The sequence below is a fragment of the Scyliorhinus canicula genome, chromosome 1, assembly GCF_902713615.1.
Source record: "Scyliorhinus canicula chromosome 1, sScyCan1.1, whole genome shotgun sequence".
Lineage (NCBI taxonomy): Eukaryota > Metazoa > Chordata > Chondrichthyes > Carcharhiniformes > Scyliorhinidae > Scyliorhinus > Scyliorhinus canicula.
In genome coordinates, this window is record NC_052146.1 from 310569190 (window position 1) to 310589709 (window position 20520).

Consider the following 20520-nt stretch of genomic DNA (forward strand, 5'->3'; position numbering starts at 1 on the left):
ACTTCAAAAACCCAGTGCTGAAAGGAGAGCGTGCTAACTCTGTCTCACCCTCTCGCAGGCTGCTGAACAATTCCTTCGAAGAACTTGTGGCCTTTCAGCGGGCATTGAAGGATTTTGTTGCTTCTATTGATGCGACCTATGCCAAGCAGTTTGAGGACTTCTATGTCGGACTAGAAGGCAGCTTCGGGTCCAATCATGTGAGCCCGCGAACCTTGACCTCTCGTTTCCTCAGCAACGTTGTCTGTGTGGAGGGGATCGTCATCAAATGTGAGTCTGTGGGGTGAGACTGGACGATGCTGGGCGGGCAGCTCCCTTTAAGATGTGGATTGTGATGTTGCTTTTAGCTTTTGTTTTTCAGTTAGTGGCAGCTCACCCCGACTCTAGGCAGTGGGGCAAGTGAGCACCACAAATATAAGTTGATACTTAGCGTAGCACTACCATATGATGTCGGGAGAATTCGGCCCAACGAGTTTACTTTGTCATTTGCGAGATCATATTAATCTCCACTCCACTGTCCATCCTTATCCCCACATTCCTTCATTCCCTCACTGATTTACAAAACCTGTCATATCTCAGCCTGGAACATACTGTAATGACCCAGCCGCAATAGCCCTCTGTGGTAAAGAATTACACAGATTCAATACCCTCTTGGAGAAGAAATCCCTCCTCATCTCTGTCTTACTCTGAGATTGTGCCATCTGGTCCGAGACTCCCACAAGAGGGAAACAACCTCAGCATCTCCCCTGTCATGCCCTCTGAGAATCCGATATGTTTCAATAAGGTTGCCTCATTCTGCTAAACTCTGATGAGAACAGGCCCAATCTACTCAACCTCTCAATAAACTATTTCCCATGCACCCAACAGCAATAACAACTGAGAGTTCTGGGAAAGCTCAGGGCTGGCAGCACCTGGAGAGAGAGAGAGAAAAACAGGAGAATACAACGTTGACAAATGTGAGGTTATCCATTTTGGTAGGAATAACAGCAAACTGGATTATTATTTAAACGATAAAATATTAAAGCATGCTGCTGTGCAGAGAGACCTGGGTGTGCTAGTGCATGAGTCACAGAAAGTTGGTTTACAGGTGCAACAGGTGATTAAGAAGGCAAATGGAATTTTGTCCTTCATTGCTAGAGGGATGGAGTTTAAGACTAGGGAGGTTATGCTGCAATTGTATAAGGTGTTAGTGAGGCCATACCTGGAGTATTGTGTTCAGTTTTGGTCTCCTTACTTGAGAAAGGACGTACTGGCGCTGGAGGGTGTGCAGAGGAGATTCACTAGGTTAATCCCAGAGCTGAAGGGGTTGGATTACGAGGAGAGATTGAGTAGACTGGGACTGTACTCGTTGGAATTTAGAAGGATGAGGGGGGATCTTATAGAAACATTTAAAATTATGAAGGGAATAGATAGGATAGATGCGGGCAAGTTGGTTCTACTGGCGGGTGAAAGCAGAACTAGGGGTTATAGCCTCAAAATAAGGGCAAGTAGATTTAGGACTGAGTTTAGGAGGAACTTCTTCACCCAAAGGGTTGTGAATCTATTGGATTCCTTGCTCAGTGACGCAGTTGAGGCTCCTTCATTAAATGTTTTTAAGGTAAAGATAGATCGTTTTTTGAAGAATAAAGGGATTAAGGGTTATGGTGTTCGGGCCGGAAAGTGGAGCTGAGTCCACAAAAGATCAGCCATGATCTCATTGAATGGCGGAGCAGGCTCGAGGGGCCAGATGGCCTACTCCTGCTCCTAGTTCTTATGTTCTAGTACGTACGACTCCTGAAGCGTTCCGAAGTCGAGTCATATTTGACTCAATGTTAACTCTACTTGTCTCTTCACAGATGCTTCCGGACTTGCTGATATTTTCTAGCACTTTCTGTTTTTATGTCAGATTTGCAGCGTCCTCAGTATTTTGCTATGAAGACTATGTTGAAGTTGTGAAATTAAAGCAAAACTGTTCATTCTTGTGGTTCAGATCTTTTTTTTAAAGTTCACGTGGCACCATTTGAAGAGGCAGGGAGTTCTCTTGAAGCCCCTTTTGGCTTTCTCCCTCAGTCAAAGAACAGGCCCTTCGGCCCTCCAAGCCTGCGCCGACCATGCTGTCCCTCGAACCTAAAATCTTCTGCACTTCTGGGGTCCGTATACCTCCATTCTCATCCTATTCATGTATTTGTCAAGATGCCCCTTAAACGTCACTATCGTCCCTGCTTCCACCACCTTCTCCGGCAGCGAGTTCCAGGCACCCACTACCCTCTAAAAGAACAAACAAATTTCCCTCGCACATCTCCTCTAAACTTTGCCCCTCGCATCTTAAACCTATGCCCCCCCCTCCCCCCAGTACTTGACTCTCCTACCCTAGGAAAGAGCATCTGACTATCCACTCTGTCCATGCCACTCATCATTTTTTAGACTTGTATGAGGTCGCCCCTCAATCTCCGCCATTCCAGTGATACTAATCCGAGTTTAACCAACCTCTCCTCATAGCTAATGCCCTCCAGACCAGGCAACATCCTAATGAACCTCTTCTGTACCCTCCCCAGAGCCTCCACATCCTTCTGGTAGTGTGGCGACCAGAATTGTGTGCAATGTTCCAAGTGTGGCTTAACTAAGGTTCTGTACAACTGCAGCATGACTTGCCAATGTTTATACAAAGGGGGAGGCAGTGGGGTAGTGGTATTGTCGATGGACTAGTAATCCAGAGTCCCAGGGAAATGCTCTGGAGACCCGGGTTCGAATCCCCCCAGGGCTGAAAGTGGAATTTGAAATCAATAAAAAAAATCTGGAATTAAGTCTATTTCTCACCTGTATTAGACCTTCAAAGATGCATTACCTCACAGTTGTCCGGATTAAACTCCATCTGCCATCTCTCTGACCAAGTCTCCAACCGATCGATATCCTGCTGACAGTCCTCATCGCTATCCGCAATTCCACCAACCTTTGTGTCGTTCACAAACTTACGAATCAGACCACTTACGTTTTCCTCAAAACAGCTGAGGTCTCAGACCTGACCCCTGCGGACCATCACTAGTCACAGCCGTACATTCAGAAACGCACCCTTCTACTGCTACTCTGTCTTCTGTGACCCAACCAGTTCTGTATCCATCTTGCCAGCTCACCTCTGATCCCGTGTGACATCAGCTTCTGTACCAGTCTGCCCAGAGGGACCTTGCCAAAGGCCTTACCGAAGTCCATGAAGACAACATCGACTGCCTTACCCTCATCGACCATCTTTGTCACTTCCTCAAAAAACTTGGATCAACTTAGTGAGCCCTTCACAAAACCATGCTGCCTCTCGCTAATAAGTCCATTTGTTTCCAAGTGGGAGTAAATCCTGTCCCAAAGAATCCTCTCCTATAATGTCCTTCCCGCTGACATAAGGCTTACCAGCCTGCAGTTCCCTGGATTATTCTTGCTACCCTTCTTAAACAAAAGAACAACATTGGCTATTCAGTGCAGTCAAAAGCTGATTGATTGTTGCTGGTTGTGAGATCTTGCTTGCCACACACGGCTGCGTTAGTCAGATAGTTTGTTTTCGAGGGGCATGATGAAGCAGGGCATATATGTAAATCTATTTCTTTCTGGTTTAGCACAGTGGGCTAAACAGCTGGTTTGTAATGCAGAACGAAGCCAGCAGCGCAGGTTCAATTCCTGTACCGGCCTCCCCGAACAGGCGCCGGAATGTGACGATTAGGGGCTTTTCACAGTAACTTCATTGAAGCCTACTTGTGACAATAAGCGATTATCTATCTATCTAACGTGGCTGTGTAATCTCCCACAGAGACCATGGCCAGCTGAAGGGAATCGCGTCTTGGTAGGATTTCTCACGACCGCTGTTGCTTTTTGTTACAGGTTCACTTGTGCGCCCCAAGGTGGTTCGCAGTGTCCACTACTGTCCCGCTACAAAGAAAACCATTGAACGCAAATACACAGACATGACATCTCTGGAAGCCTTCCCCTCCAGCGCTATCTACCCAACCAAGGTGAGGCTTCTGAAGCACAACACAGAGGGGGGTGAACTGGTTTGAGTTACACAAAGTATACTTAGCCCTGTGGAACTCGGTGTATCCCTGTTCATCCACGCTGTGTACGTTCTGAGCTGTGAAGTGACAATGTGGATACTCGTTACTTGGGATATGCTCAGCCTTTTTATTATAATTGCGGAGCCGGCTGCTCAGAGAAGGTGAAGACTTTACCAGTGGATTTGACGTTGTTAAATTTATAACGTCAAGCTCTGAACCTGAGTTTGTCAGCCCAGTACGAGCTTGCTGGCACTCTGCCATGTGTGGTGCCTGTATCCTTTGCAGCTCGGTTGACAACTGTTTTGTAGCTACAGCTCCCGTCAAAACCTTTGTGTTATGAGACAGTGCATATGTGAATGGACAAGACGGTGCTTTCCTGATGGTTTGTGAAGCCTGGAAACACTAGCTTCTTCATGTGTGAATTCAGCATTCTCGGGCATCTCTCTCTGACACATTTCTCCAGCTTATTTAGTTGAATTTTGGGTGCCTTCTACAGTCAATTAGTTTGAATCTGTTTTGCTTGTTTGTCTGGTGAACAAGCACAGAAGTAATTGTAACGCTGATATTAAATTTGCAGGACATTGTGTTTTTGTTAGGAAGAGAATAGGGTCAAGTGAGTTCCTCTTGAGGGCGCTCTGAAAAATTTGTATGTTTCTGTTCTGTAATTGATGCCATACACACTCCGCCTCGCCTCTTAAATATCACTGGCATCTTTTCACATTGGATTGAATTCTGGGGAAGCCCATCTGTGGGCAGCATAATCAAAGACCCCTCCCACCCGGTGTATTCGCTCTTCCAACTTCTTCCATCAGGCAGCAGATAACAAATATCTGGGAACAGGCACAAACAGATTAACAGCTTCTTCCCTGCTGTTACCAGACTTCTGAATGATCCTCTTATGGACTGATCTGATTAATACTACACACCTCTATGCTTCACCCGATGTGTCTTATGTATTTACATTGTGTATTTTATGTTTGCCCAATAATGTATTTTCTGCTCATGTACGGAATGATCTGCCTAAGCTGCACGCAGAACAATGCTTTTCACTGTACACGCGACAATAAATAAATCCAATTTTTCTTTCGCTTCAGCTTGTGAGTCCGAGATCTGGTGGGGTAAATGAACAAATATTATCACCAAGTCTTTTCATGACTTTGTGGGATGGGCCTGGACATTTTGCTGATGAATTTGGTGTTACTCCTTCCTTTCTGTAAACTAAGTCTGAATGTTGTAGATATGCTGCTCAGAGTTAAAGTATTGGAGAGCATTTTAACACCGCCTCTGGTTCAATCATGTAACCTTGTGTGTTTATTAAATCCCAGGACGAGGAGAATAATCCCCTGGAGACAGAGTTTGGGCTGTCCTTGTACAAAGATCACCAAACCATAACCATCCAGGAGATGCCAGAGAAGGCTCCTGCCGGCCAGCTTCCCCGCTCCGTCGACGTGATTCTGGACAATGACCTAGTGGACGTCGTGAAGCCTGGTGACCGGGTGCAGGTCATCGGCACCTACCGCTGTCTGCCTGGGAAGAAGAACGGTTACACCTCGGGAACGTTTAGGTATGTCTGGTGTGACTTGGTACCGTAAACATTGACAAAGGAGCGCAGATCACAGGGGTCAGCTACTGCTGGGGTTTCTCAGGAATGTTTCCCAGTGGTAAGAGACACAGGCCCACACACCTTACACCTACATCCTTATTTGGTTTCCTGTGCCCACAGAATCCTGGTTAATCTGCTCCACCTTTTCAAACTGAATCATCTGCTGCGTGTTCAATCTCCCCCAGTTCATGTCTGTGTCAGAGAGTGCATTGCTGTCAAAGGTTGTGAAATCCACTTTGTCGACCGCCTCTGATCGGGTCGCCTCCAAACTTCCTTGACTGCCGGACAGAAATAATGTGGAGATTATTTAGATGAATCAGCTCCTAAATGATCCTAGGTTATCTCTTGGTTTTGCTGATCTGGGCATTAAACAATATGAGCGTCACTGCTATGCAACTTGGTCCTTTCATATCACCACCGGGGGAATTGGAGAGATGAAGGAATTTAATGGCCTGCATCATAAGAACATAAGAACTAGGAGCAGAAGTAGACCGTCCGGCCCTTCGAGCCTGCTCCGCCATTCTGTAAGATCATGGCTGATCTCTTCGTGGTCTCAGAACCACTTACCCGCATTCTCGCCATATCCCGTAATTCCTTTATTTTTCAAAAAAACATCTACCCTATCTTTAAATATATTCAATGAAGTAGCGTCTACTACTCCTTTCGGTAGGGAATTCCATACTTTAACCACCCTCTGAGTGAAGAAGTTCCTCCTTGGTTCAGTCCTAAATCTGCCCCCCCTAATCTTGAGGTTATGCCCTCTTGTCCTACTGTCACCTACCAGTGGAAACATCCTTTCTACTTCTATCTTATCCATTCCCTTCAAAATTTTATATGTTTCAATTAGATCCCCCCTCAACCTTCTGAATTCCAGTGAATATAATCCCAATCTACTCGGCCCCTCCTCATACGATAACTCCGGAATCAGCCTAGTGAACCTCCTCTGTACCCCCTCTAGTGCTAGCACATCCTTTCTCAAGTGTGGAGACCAAAACTGCACACAGTGCTCCAGGTGTGGCCTCACCAGCACCTTGTACAACTGCAACATAACCTCTCTACTTTTAAACTCAATCCCCTTTGCAATGAAGGACAAAATTCCATTTGCCTTCCTAATTATTTGTTGCACCTGCAGACCAACCTTCTGTGACTCATGCACAAGTACACCCAGGTCCCTCTGCATAGCAGCATGCTGCAGCTTTTTACCATTTAAGTAATAATCCGTTCTATTGTTACTCCTACCAAAATGCATGACTTCACACTTATTGACATTATACTCCATCTGCCAGACCTTTGCCCACTCACTCAATGTGTCAATGTTCCTGTGCAAGCTTTCACAGTCCTCAGTACACTTTGCTCTGCCACACACCTTCGTGTCATCTGCAAACTTGGCTACCTTACACGTAGTTCCCAACTCCAAATCGTCTATGTAAATTGTAAATAATTGTGGTCCCAACACCGATCCCTGAGGCACACCACTCGTCACTGATTGCCAGCCAGAATAGCACTCATTTATTCCCACTCTTTGTTTCCTGTTAGACAACCAATCCTCGATCCATGCTAGTACTCTACCCTTAACACCATGCATCCTTATCTTATGCAGCAGCCTCTTGTGCGGTACCTTGTCAAAGGCCTCATGTGGGATTGTCTGGTGAAGTTGATGCTAATCCCAGCAATAATTAACTGGAATGGCGAGGATGTGCTTTGAGGCGGTAGAAGGGGTGTAATGAGACTCTTGTTTTTCCCCCAGAACAATCTTGATTGCATGCCACGTCAAGTTGATGAGCAAGGAGGTGGCACCGATGTTTTCTGCAGATGATGTGGCCAAGATCAAGAAATTCAGCAAATCGCGCTCCAAGGTAGGATTCGCTGAGTGCGGTGATGGAATCAATTATGCTAAACTGGGGGGGTCGCTGATACTGTATGTGTTTGGACACTATCTCTGACGACCTGTAATGCCACACAACCCAAGTTATTTTTAGTCACTTGCTGGGATTTGGATATTGCTGAAAAGAGAGACCAGTTGCTGAAGCTTTTCACCTGTGAGAGGAAACCCTGTTTGTCTGTCCAGCAAAAAAGAAAACCTTCAGAACACTGAGTGCTTCTTGAATATAAGCCAGTATTTCACTTTGTTGCAAAATTTTACTCCGGAGAGTCTGATCTAAACTTTTTATTTATTTCAATATTTCGTCGGGATATTGTGCGTGTCATTTCCCTGAGGTCTAAGTCCAAGTCGATTAAATCTTTTGAGGAGTCGCTGTTAATTAATCAGGGTTTTGCTTTGCTCCATCCTCTCACAGCCCTCTGCTTCGTCGCCTACTCCTGTTCTGGGCCATTCACGCTGTTCTCCTCTGCTCTCATTTCCAGGATATCTTTGAACAGCTCGCCAGATCCCTGGCTCCCAGTATTCATGGAAATGAGTACATCAAGAAGGCAATCCTCTGCCTCTTGTTGGGTGGGTCGGAGAAGGTTCTGGAGAACGGGAGCCGGATTCGTGGTGATATCAACGTCCTGCTAATAGGTGCGGTTTGCAAACTGTGCTGGAAAATGTTCCACCCTCTTTGTAATTGCATTAAACTGATGGGTTCTTGATTTATAATATTCATGTCTCAGGTTGAATCCCATCACAGATTCTCCTGATATTTATCTTTGGTTTCCTCCTGTTTGTCCTTTGCCTTGGTAAAGCTGCCCACACCCCACCCCACTACCACCACCACAAAGCCACCATCTACAAGAGTCAGGAGTGTGATGGAATACTCTCCGCTTGCCTGGATGAGTGCAGCTCCAACAACGCTCAAGAAGCTTGACACCATCCAGTACAAAGCAGCCGCTTGATTGCTCCCCCTTCCACAAACATTCAATCCCTTCACCACTGACTAACAGTGGCAGCCGGGTGGACCATCTACGATCTGCACTGCAGTAACTCACCAATGTTCCTTAGGCAGCACCTTCCAAACCCACGACCACTAACATCTAGAAGGACAAGAGCAGCAGATACCTGGGAACCCCACCACCTGGAGGTTCCCCTCCAAGTCACTTACAGCCTGACTGGGAAATACATCACCGTTCCTTCACTGTCGCTGGGGCAACATCCTGGGAACTCCCTCCCTAACAGCACAGTGGGTGTACCTATATCTCGGGGACTGCAGCGGTTCAAGAAGGCAGCTCACCACCACCTTCTGAAGGGCAACTAGGGATGGGCAATACCAACACATGACACTAAGAAAGTACAACTTGTGATGCTGTTCTGTCTGTAGGTGATCCATCCGTGGCTAAGTCTCAGCTTCTGCGTTACGTCCTGTTCAGTGCTCCACGTGCAATCCCAACCACCGGCCGAGGCTCCACTGGAGTGGGGTTAACTGCCGCAGTCACTACTGACCAAGAAACCGGTAAGAGTTGATGCTCAGCGCACGGTGCAGTTACAGCTGGAGACTAGTGAGGGGGGCCTTGTGTGATGAAGGTGGTTGTGTTGAGGGAGTGTGTGGGAGCTGTGATTCTCAGCTCCGTTTTGAAAGGTCGCTCAGTGCAGTTGTGTCTGAGGGGGCACAGTACTCGCCTGTTGGAAAAGCAGTACTCTGTTTTGAGTTTCGTTCAGGACACATTTTGTGTCAGTCACCAGGGGGCATAGGTTTAAGGTCCCTGTGGGAAAGTTTAGAGGAGATGTACGAGGCAGGTTTTTTTACACAGAGGGTGGTGAGTGCCTGGAACGCGTTGCCAGGGGAGGTTGTGGAAGCCGATACATTAACGGCGTTCAAAAGACATCTTGACAAATACAGGATAGGTGGGTATACAAGGATACAGCACGAGGAAGTGCTGATGGTTTTGGCCAAGGTTGGCATCATGACCCATACAGGCTTAAGAGGGCCGAAGGGCCTGTTCCTGTGCTGTATTGTTCTTTGCCGTTGGGATGTCTTCGCTGGCTTCCGATATTGCGTTGAAAATAACTCTTCCAAGTATTTAGTGTGAATTGGGGAAATACTGCAAACACAGTATAGTCTTACAGTACGACCCAAACTGGAGTGTTCCTCAAATACACGGCGCTGGCTTGAATTATTTTCTGAATTGTGAATGGTTTCTGGTCTGAGTGATTTGTTGTTCCGTTCGTGCGAGTTGTAGGGAAGCTCCCTTTCCGGCACTCGATAAGAAATTTGGTCCTGGACCTAGTGCGTTGTGTAAAAGGAGGTTTTTGATTGTCCATTCTCTCTCTCTGCTAGGAGAGCGACGGCTCGAGGCTGGAGCTATGGTTCTGGCGGACCGAGGAGTCGTCTGTATCGATGAGTTTGACAAGATGTCTGACTTGGACCGTACGGCTATTCATGAAGTGATGGAGCAGGGCCGTGTGACCATCGCTAAAGCGGGCATTCATGCCAGGCTGAATGCCAGGTGCAGTGTGTTGGCCGCTGCTAATCCCGTCTATGGAAAGGTGAGGATATGGGCTGTGGGCAAAGGGTCAGTGCGTATTGGGATTGGCACCATTGGACGTGTTCACTGAATTGTGGAGTTTGTTTGTCAGTCAATGTGTCTGATCTAATTTCCCTCCGTTTTGTATACTGATTGAGATTTCGATAATCTCTGATCAAAGAGCTGAGGCTGTTAACCTTTGTGCCTGACCAGAGTCAGCATGTTAATGTTGAAGCAAAATATTGTGGATGCTGGAATCCTGAAATTAAAAACAAAGTGCTCGAAATACCCAGCGGGTTAGGTAACATCTGTAGAGGGAGAAACTAGGTTAATCTTTCAGATCAGTGAAGGTTTGTTTGGGGTTCGGAGGGGCATGGGAACTATGATTGTTTGGGGAGATGATCCCCCCCCTGTACCTTCAGTTCAGGATATCTGATTGAAAACCGTGCAGAGGGCTTTGTATTGACTCAGTGTCATAAAAATATAGATAGGAGGAGGCCATTCGGCCCTTCGAGCCTGCTCTGCCATTCATTATGATCATGGCTGATCATCCAACTCGGTAACCTGTCCTCTCCTCCCTCGGGGGGGGGGGGGGGGGGGGGGGGGGGGGGGGGGGCGAGGCAGCTCTATCCAAGATCTAACTCCTTGAAATTACACAATAATTGGGCCTCAACTACATCCTGTGGTAATTAATTCCACAGGCTCACCACTCTCTGGGGGAAGGAATTTCTCCTCACCTCTGCCCTAAATAGTATCTCATATCCTCACCTTTGGGAACATCCTGTATCACAGATATAATGATAACCGTTTATTGTCACAAGTATGAAGTTACTGTGAAAAGCCCCTAGATGTAGGTTGAGAAGTGGTAGATTTAGAACGGAGATGAGGAGGAACTACTTCTTGCAGAGGATGGTGAATTTGTGGAACTCGCTGCCCCATAGTGCGGTGGAATCTGAATCAAGAAGGAGATAGATATCTTTCTGATCAAACAGGTCAAAGGGATTTGGGGAACAGGTGGGGAGATGTATTTGAGACCAGGAAGGGATCAGCCGTGACCTGATTGAATGGCGGAGGCTCGAAGGGCTGAATGGCTGACTTCCGCTCCTAATTCCCATGTTCCTCTATTTATTCTGTCGAGTCCTGTTAGAATATTATAGGCTTGTATGAGATCCCCCCTCATTCTTCTGAATTCAAGTGAGTATAATTGTATCCAACTCAATCTGTCCTCGTACATCAGTCTTACCGTCCCAGGAATCAGTCTGGTAAACATTTGTTGCACACAATCTACAGCTAGAATATCCTTCCTCGGATAAGGAGACCAAAACTGCACACAATATTCCAGGTGTGACCAAGACTCTGTACAATTGCAGCAAGACATCCGTACTCCTGTTATCGAATCCTCTCGCTATGAAGGCCAACAAACCATTAGCCTTCTTTACCGCCTGCTGTACCTGCGCGCTTACCTTCAGTGACTTTGTGCACAAGGACACCCAGGTCTCGTTGCACATTCCCCTCGCCTAATTTATGGCCATTCAGAAAATAATCTATTTTCTTGCTTTTGCTACCAAAGTGGATAACCTCGTATTTATCCAAATTATACTGCATCTGCCATTCATTTGTCCACTCACTCAACTTGTCCAAACCACACTGAAGGATCTGTGCAGCCTCCTCACAGCTCACCCTCCAACCCAACTTGATGTCAGCTGTAAATTTGGTGATATGACATTTTGTTCCCTTGTCTAAATCATTAATATATATTGTGAATAGCTGGGGTCCCAGCACCGATCCCTGTGGCACCCCACTATTCACTGCCTGCCATTCAGATAAAGACCTGTTAATTCCTACTCTTTGTTTCCTGTCTGCCAACCAGTTTTCTATCCAACTCTACACACGACACCTATGCACTTTAATTTTACACGCTCATCTTTTATGTGGGATTTTGTCAAAAGCCTTCTGAGAGTCCAAATAAACCACATCGACTGGCTCCCCCTCATCAACTTTACTAGTTACATCCTCGAAGAACTCAGTAGATTTGTCAAACGTGATTTCCCCATCATAAATCCATGCTGACTCTCCTGTCCCATCCTGCCGCTGCTTTCTAAATGCTCAGCTATCAAATCTGAGATCATGAACTCTAGAATTTTCCCAGTATCAATGTTACTGGTCGATAATTCCCTGCTTTCTCTCGACCTCCCTTTTTAAATAGTGGAGTTACATTAGCTCCCCTCTGATCTTCAGGAACTGTTCCAGAGTCTGTAGAATCCTGGAAGATGACCACCAATGCATTCACTATTTCTGGAGCCACTTCCTTACGTTCCCTGGGATGTAGATTATCAGACTCTGGGGATTTATCACCTTTAATCCCATCAATTTCCCCAACACCATTTTCCTTCTGAACCTGATTTCCTTAAATTCCTCCCTATCTCTGAACCCTGTTTTCCCCCAAATTTATGATGTTGTATTTGTGTTGTCCTTTGTAAAGGCAACCAAAGTGTGTGTTTAACATAGAACATAGACCATACAGTGCAGAAGGAGGCCATTCGGCCCATCGTGTCTGCACTGACCCACTTAAGCCCTCACTTCCACCCTATCCCCATAACCCAATAGCCCGTCCTAACCTTTTTGGTCACTAAGGGCAATTTATCATGGCCAATCCACCTAACCTGCACATCTTTGGACTGTGGGAGGAAACCCACGCAGACACAGGGAGAATGTGCAGACTCCGCACAGACAGTGACCCAGCGGGGAATCGAACCTGGGACCTTGGTGCTGTGAAGCCAGAGTGCTATCCACTAGTGCTACCATAGTTGGTCAACTATTTCCTTGTTCCCCATTGCAAATTCCCCTGTCTCTGACAGTATGTCTTGTATGAAGTCATGAGGATAATCCTGGTCTGCCACCTGTCTGTCTCCTCTCCATCTTGTCGTGGTGGACGTTTGACCGTGTTGGTATGTCAATGTTTGACCCCCCTCAGCCAGATTGCTCATTCTGTGCCTTCCTTTACCCGCCCAGTACAATCAGTATAAAACTCCGATGGAGAACATTGGCCTCCAGGATTCCCTGCTCTCCCGTTTCGATTTGCTTTTCATCATGCTGGACCAGATGGACCCAGAACAGGACCGAGCAGTTTCAGAACACGTGTTGCGTATGCACCGATACCGGGCTACAGGGGAACAGGATGGTGACGGTAAGTTAAAGACACGGTAACAAGACACTTAGAAAATCATTGACTCAGCGTGATTTTCCGAAGCCTTGTTTGACAAAAAAATTGTTTTTTTGAGGATCTAAACAGCAGGGCAGATAAAAGGGAACCACTGGATTAGGTATATTTTGGGTTTTCAGAAGACATCTGATGAGGTTCCACATGAAAGGCTGTTGCCTAAGATGAGGGCCCTTGGAGTTGAAGATAATAGCACGGATGGTGGCTTAGTTAAAGCAGGGTTGACAGGCTTTTAATAGTGGAGTGACACAACGATCAGTCCTGGAGTTTCGGTATTCGTAGCTGAAATTAAGTTGGAATTTGGAAACTGAGAGGCAAGGTGTGAATGCAAGCTATAAGGAGGAGACGACTGCAATGTAGAACATGTAAGTGGGAAAGAAGGTGGTAGATGGAGTATATAATGTGGGGAAATCTGAGGCTATTGAAAAATATTGTAACGAGTGAGAAACTTAATGTTCAGATGGATTTGTGGGTCAATGTAAATGAAACTCGGGTAACATACAGGTACAGCACGCAGTTGGGAAAACAATTGCCATGTTGGCCTTCAACTGCAAGGGGGGGAGCTTTTTCATTATTTCATTTCTGGCGAGGCCAGAATCTACTACCCAACCCTAATTGCCCTTGAGAAGGTGGGGGGTGAACCCTCGCCATGAACCGCTGCAGTCCCATGTGGTGTAGGTACACGTAGGGAGGGAGTTCCAGGATTTTGATCCAGTAGTCCTGGAGTCACATGTAGACCACGCAGGGTACTGACGGCAGATTTCCTTCCCTGTGGGACGATAGTGAACCAGGTGGTATTTTACACCAATCGTCAATGGTTTTGTGGTTGTCATGACAGAGACTAGCTTTCAATTCCAGAATTATTAACTGATGGGATTTGAACCTGTGACCCAGAGCATTAACCTGGATTACTAGTCCGGTGACATTACCACTACTGCACTGTCCCCACATACTGCCCCATCCCCATGAGCTTCTCGGTTTCTTGGTACTTGTCAAGTCTGTCAGAAGCTGGTATGGACTACTGGCTGTATAGACGTAGTTGGGGATTGTGTAGTTAGGGGCACAGACATTGTTCTCTGTGACCAAGATCGAGAGTCCCGAAGGTTCTGTTGCCTGCTTGATGCTCGGGATATCTCATCTGGGCTGTAGAGGAATGAAAGGCATGGCTAGAACAAGGACAGAGCTTCTGCTGAAGGAATATGAGCAACTCGGGGCTAAATTTAATAAGCGGAATGATTAAAGAGGTAAATGCGTGGTTCAAAGGTTGGTGTGGGAAAAATGGGTTGAAATTAATGGGTCTGTGGCACCAGTACTGGAGAAGGAGGGAGCTGTTCCGACGGGATGAGGTTAGTAAAGTTTCCAGAACACTTAATAGAACAGAGAGTATAGAAAGCGGCAGGAATCTAACTTCAGGCAGAGCAAAAACTAAACACCAATGAGAGAAGGGGGGGCGGTCAACAAAGGACCGAAAGTTGTACCTAAATGCGAGCAGTATACAAAACAAGGTAAAGGAGCTTATTGCACACATTGAAATTGGCCGGTACAATGTGTCACAGAAACGTGGCTGCAAGGGGATAGCGGCTAGGATCTAAATATCCAGGGATGTGTCCAATCAAAAGTACAAGCAGATGGGCAGAGGGGGGGCGGGGACAGTTGTATTGTTAGTAAGGAATGAAATTAAATCGATAGCAAGGAGCGATATAGGGTCAGAACGCAGAGAATCTGTGTGCGTGTAGAGTTGAGGAATCGCAAAGGGAAAAAGATCCTGGTAGGAGTTGTGTGCAGGCACCCTAGCAGGCCTTTATGCACTTTGGAAGGAGAAATGGAGGCATGGACTATTTTCTAAATGAGAAGATGCTAAGGAAATCAGAAGCACAAAGGGACTTGGGAGTCCTTGTTCACGATTCTCTTAAGGTTAACGTGCAGGTTCAGTTGGCAGTTAGGAAGGCAAATGTAATGTTAGCATTCATGTCAAGAGAGCTAGAATACAAGATCAGGGATGTACTTCTGAGACTGTATAAGGCTCTGGCCAGACCCCATTTGGAGTATTGTGAGCGGTTTTGGGCCCTGTATCTAAGGAAGGATGTGCTGGCCTTGGAAAGGGTCCAGAGGAGGTTCACAAGAGTGATCCCTGGAATGAAGAACTTGTCGTGTGAGGAACAGTTGAGGATGCTGGGTATGTACTCGATGGAGTTTAGAAGGATGAGGGGGGATCTTGTTGAAACTTCCAGGATACCCCGAGGTCTGGATAGAGTGGACGTGGAGAGAATTTTTCCACTTGTAGGGAAAACTAGAAGCAGAGGACACCATCTCAGACTAAAGGCAGAGATAAATATGGTCTTGATTAATAAGGGGATCAGGGGCTATGGGGGGAAGGAAGTAGAATGGGGATGAGAAAAATATCAGCCATGATTGAATGGCGGAACAGACTCGATGGGCCGAGTGGCCTAATTCTGCTCTTGGGGATTTTGTTAATGACGGTTTGTAATTCAACACTGCTGATATCAAAACTGATGTATGTTGGTACCTTCTAGCCTTGCCCCTGGGCAGTGCTGTTGATATCCTGGCGACGGAGGATCCTGACACCGCACAGGAAGAGGAACAGGAACTGCAGATTTACGAAAAGCACGACAACCTCCTGCATGGAGCCAAGAGACGCAAGTAAGTCCCGGCAGGCGTTGTTTGCCTGCTGCGCGGGCAGCAGTGGGTGTCGGCCACAACCTGCAGGGCGGAACTCTGCCCAATTCAATTGGCCTGCCTCGCAAAGGTTCTCTGAAGTCTCTCTCCTGTTTTGGAGGTGGTAACGCTCACCATCCGGTTTTACCAGATCAGGTGCCACCACTCCTGGAGGATAACTAAAAAACAAAACTGGAATTATTGGAAAAGCTCGACAAGTTGGCAGCACCTGTGGAGAAAGAAGGGTTGACGTTTGGAGTTGAGTGAACAGGTTGTCGTTTGGTGTTTTATAAGCTCCCACTAGATGTCACTCTTGTTGTTTCTATGTGGCTGGTATTGAGTATCACTGACTGAAACGTTAAGACGTTGGCTCAAATCCCATGCTCATTGATTCTTTAAAATAAATTTAAAGTATCCAATTCTTTTTCCAATGAAGGGGTAATTTAGCGTGGCCAATTCACCTTCCCTCCATATCTTTGGGTTGTGGGTGTGAGACCCTCGCAGACACGGGGAGAATGTACAAAATCCACACCGACAATGGCCCGGGGCCGGGATCGAACCTGGGTCCTCCGTGCCGTGAGGGAGCTGTGCTAACCACTGCAACACCATGCTGCTGATGAACTAAAATTCCTAGAAATCCGTGTGATATTAGGAACAAGAGAGAGTGATCATAGAATTTACAGTGCAGAAGGAGGCCTTTCAGCCCATCGAGTCTACACCAGCTCTTGGAAAGAGCACCCTACCAAAGCCCACACCTCCACCCTATCCCCGTAACCCAGTAACCCCACCCAACCTTTTTGGACACTTAAGGACAATTTACCATGGCCAATCCACCTAACCTGCACATCTTTGTACTAAGGAATTATGCTCTTAAATGTAATTTAGGAGATGCAGTAGTGGGAAAGAGCAGTTTTTCATGGCGTGATTATGTGCAGGAGGGAAGATTTGGGGGGGTTAGATGTTAATACTGACCAAGGGGCAGCACGGTAGCATTGTGGATAGCACAAATGCTTCACAGCGCCAGGGTCCCAGGTTCGATTCCCGGCTTGGGTCACTGTCTGTGTGGAGTCTACACGTTCTCCCCGTGTCTGCGTGGGTTTCCTCCGGTTTCCTCCCACAGTCCAAAGATGTGCAGGTTAGGTGGATTGGCCATGATAAATTGCCCTCGGGGTCCAAATTGCCCCTTAATGTTAGGTGGGGTTTCTGGATTATGGGGATAGGGTGGAGGCATGGGCTTGGGTAGGGTGCTCTTTCCAAGAGCCGGTGCAGACTCGATGGGCCGAATGGCCTCCTTCTGCACTGTAAATTCTATGTAATCTATGTAAATGGTTTCTTCGCTCCCACAGGGTCCTGGCCGGATTGGTTCACATGGGTTGAATGTTTGAACAATCTGGGCTGACTGTGATGCTTGTTTTGAGATGTTGGCTGAATTTGTCGAATTTCTTTACTTCCCCTCAATGTGTGCGAAGCTGTTGTTGAGCCTTTGACCTCGCTGGCCTCTTTGATTGTTGCGAGGAGAGTACATGAGCTTTCGAATGTTTGGGTTTCATCTTGTAAAACACAACAGGCTGTGATACAGACTCTCTTCCGTGAGTTCTGTTTTGCCTCAAATAATGAAACGTGACTAATGAAGAAACCACAATAAAGACCTTTGTAATACTGATGCACCACAGCCTTTGATAGATCTCCCTTCGGCTGGGCTCCCTGTTTAATAGTGAAGTGAAATGATTTGTGCACAGCCTGCCTCGAGGTGCGATATTTGAAACTTGCCAGGAGATGCATTTCATTAGCGAAAGGCACAATTATAACTGATTTTAAATTGACAGTACTTCACGGGCATGAGGTTTTTTTGATTGTGAACTGCAGGGGAATGATGGTATGAAGTACAGTCAGGCAGCTAGTCTGGCAGTAATGGTGGTGTCGAGCGCAGCATGCTAAATCGCTGGCTTTTAAAGCAGACTAAGCAGGCCAGCAGCACGGTTCGATTCCCGTACCAGCCTCCCCGGACAGGCGCCGGAATGTGGCGACTAGGGGCTTTTCACAGTAACTTCATTGAAGCCTACTCGTGACAATAAGCGATTTTCATTTCATTTCAGTGACAAATCATCTGCTTCTGCTTAGTTGAGGGGATTCCAGGGCATTAGACCAACTTGTATTTTATAACTTCAGTGGCAAATCTGTCAAATTCCGGCAATTGCGATGTGAGAGATATTGGATTAAGTTGCTGCTGTTTAAGGAGGGAAATCTTAAACCCTGGGGTCTAGGTGACTGAAGACAAGGTCCCAGTGGAGTGATGGGGGGGAGGTTAGACAAAGAATCAGAGCAATGGGCAGTACAGGAGAGATTATGTTCAGAGATCGGGTAGGATGAGCTTGCGGAGGGATCCACTCGAGAATGTTAAATTTGAGGGATTGTGAAGGGGGGTTGGGCGGGGGGGGGAAGATATTGCGGAGGTGCATGAGCAATAGTACTGATGGTTGAATGGGATGTGCTGCAGAACAATGAAGGCAGGATGGAGGAATACTGGGCTACATTGGAATGTCCGAGCCTGGGAATGACTGACTCTCTGACGAGGGTTTTCGCAGCCGATACGTATGATGATTATAGATGTGGCGGCTGGGGCCATTGTCCTTTCATACAGAACAAAGAAAAGTACAGCACAAGAACAGGCCCTCCAAACCTGTGCCGACCATGCTGTCCGTCTAAACTAAAATCTTCTACACTTCCGGGATCCGTATCCCTCTATTCCCGTCCTATTCGTGTATTTGTCAAGATGCCCCTTAAATGTCACTCGTCCCTGCTTCCAACACCTTCTCCGGCAGCGAGTTCCAGGCACCCACTACCCGCTGTGTAAAACAAAAAAACTTCACTCGTACATCTCTAAACCTTGCCCCTCGCACCTTAAACCTATGCCCCCTAGTAATTGACCCCTCCACCCTGGGAAAAAGCCTCTGACTATCCACTCTGTCTATGCCCCTCATAATTTTGTAGACCTCTATCAAGTCGCTCCTCAACCTCCGTGAGATCCCCTCAATTCCAGTGAGAACAAACAGAGTTTCTTCAACCTCCCCTCAGAGCTTATACCCTCCATACCAGGCAACATCCTGGTAAATCTCTTCTGCACCCTCTCTAAAGCCTCCACATCCTTCTGGTAGTGTGGCGACCAGAATTGAACACTATACTCCAAGTGTGGCCTAGCTAAGGTTCTATACAGCTGCAACATGACTTCCCAATTCTTATACTCAATGCCCCGGCCAATGAAGGCAAGCATGCCGTATGCCTTCTTGACTACCTTCTCCACCTGTGTTGCCCCTTTCAGTGACCTGTGGACTTGTACACCTAGATCTCTCTGACTGTCAATACTCTTGAGGGTTCTACCATTCACTGTATATTCCCTACCTGTATTAGACCTTCCAATTTGTCTGGATTAAACTCCATCTGCCATCTCTCCGCCCAAGTCTCCAAATGATCTAAATCCTGCTGTATCCTCTGACAGTCCTCATCGCTATCCGCAATTCCACCAACCTTTGTGACGGAAAATTACTAATCAGAACATGGACCCAATTTATGGCACAAACAGAAAATACTGGATACTTTCAGCAGATCTGACAGCATCTGCGGAGAGAGAAAGAAACTAACGTTTCCAGTCTGGGTGACTCTGTCAAAATAAAGGGTTAAAGGGATATGGGGAACAGACGGGGAGGTGGATTTGAGACCAGGAAGAGATCTGATTGAATGGCGGAGCAAACTCGAAAGGCTGAATTGCCGATGACTTCTCCTAATTCATTTGTTCCGATAAAGCTCCTAATTTATAAGCTTGATATAATCTTGGGTGGAAAGTTTGTTTGTTCTCAGTACAGGATGTTAATTGCGAGATGAAAGTGGAAACTAAGATGATGAACTCGTGGGAGCAGATTATTCGTAATGGGATCTGGCGGCATTGGGTAAATCCCCCGTTTAGATCAATCTGTTAAACCTGGTGAGATTTGTGTTAATCATTGCGGGCTGTGCATGAGAGGAAATCTTCTACATGAAAAGGTAGATGTGATGGTAGTAGCGTGTCGGTCAAATGAGCTTCCGTATGGTTTCCATTGTAGAGTCTGGGTTTGTCAGCATAGAAAAAGAGATGAATATTTGGTGTGTCAGCTTGTTTGAAATGTGTGTGTGTGCCGGGTCAATCGGAGTGAAAGAGATTTGAATCTCTTGATTGATAGAAGAATTTGATTTTGAAGCTGTTATTAAACCTGACCCGTGGTAAAGGACAGTCAGATTGTCTGCCACTCTTCTACTCTGCTTCATTTTGTTCTCTCAACGTAGTGAGGAATTAAGTTGAGCTGGTTAGTGTATCCACCTGACCCCACGGATTTCCTACCCGGCCAGTTAGTTAGTACAGTGGTTAGCACTGTTGCTTCACAGCGCCAGGGTCCCGAGTTCGATTCTCGACTTGGGTCACGATCTGCTGAGTCGGCACGTTCTCCCCGTGTCTGCATGGGTTTCCTCCCGATTTCCTCCCACAAGTCCCGAAGGACGTGCTTGTTGGGTGAATTGGACATTGTGAATTCTCCCTCTGTGTACCCGAACAGGGGCCAGAGTGTGGTGACTAGGGGCTTTTC

General features: G+C 46.7%; 1 protein-coding gene across 1 annotated transcript in view; it reads left to right on the forward strand.

Moving 5' to 3' along the window:
• mcm3 (minichromosome maintenance complex component 3) overlaps positions 1-20520 on the forward strand; it is a 46984-nt gene that overhangs the window by 5089 nt on the left and 21375 nt on the right. The window contains exons 3-11 of the mRNA XM_038817520.1: positions 59-267; positions 3841-3971; positions 5336-5574; positions 7361-7469; positions 7978-8131; positions 8868-8999; positions 9825-10033; positions 13024-13198; positions 15766-15892. Coding sequence (XP_038673448.1) covers positions 59-267; positions 3841-3971; positions 5336-5574; positions 7361-7469; positions 7978-8131; positions 8868-8999; positions 9825-10033; positions 13024-13198; positions 15766-15892 — 1485 coding nt within the window. The remainder of the gene's footprint in view (positions 1-58; positions 268-3840; positions 3972-5335; positions 5575-7360; positions 7470-7977; positions 8132-8867; positions 9000-9824; positions 10034-13023; positions 13199-15765; positions 15893-20520) is intronic.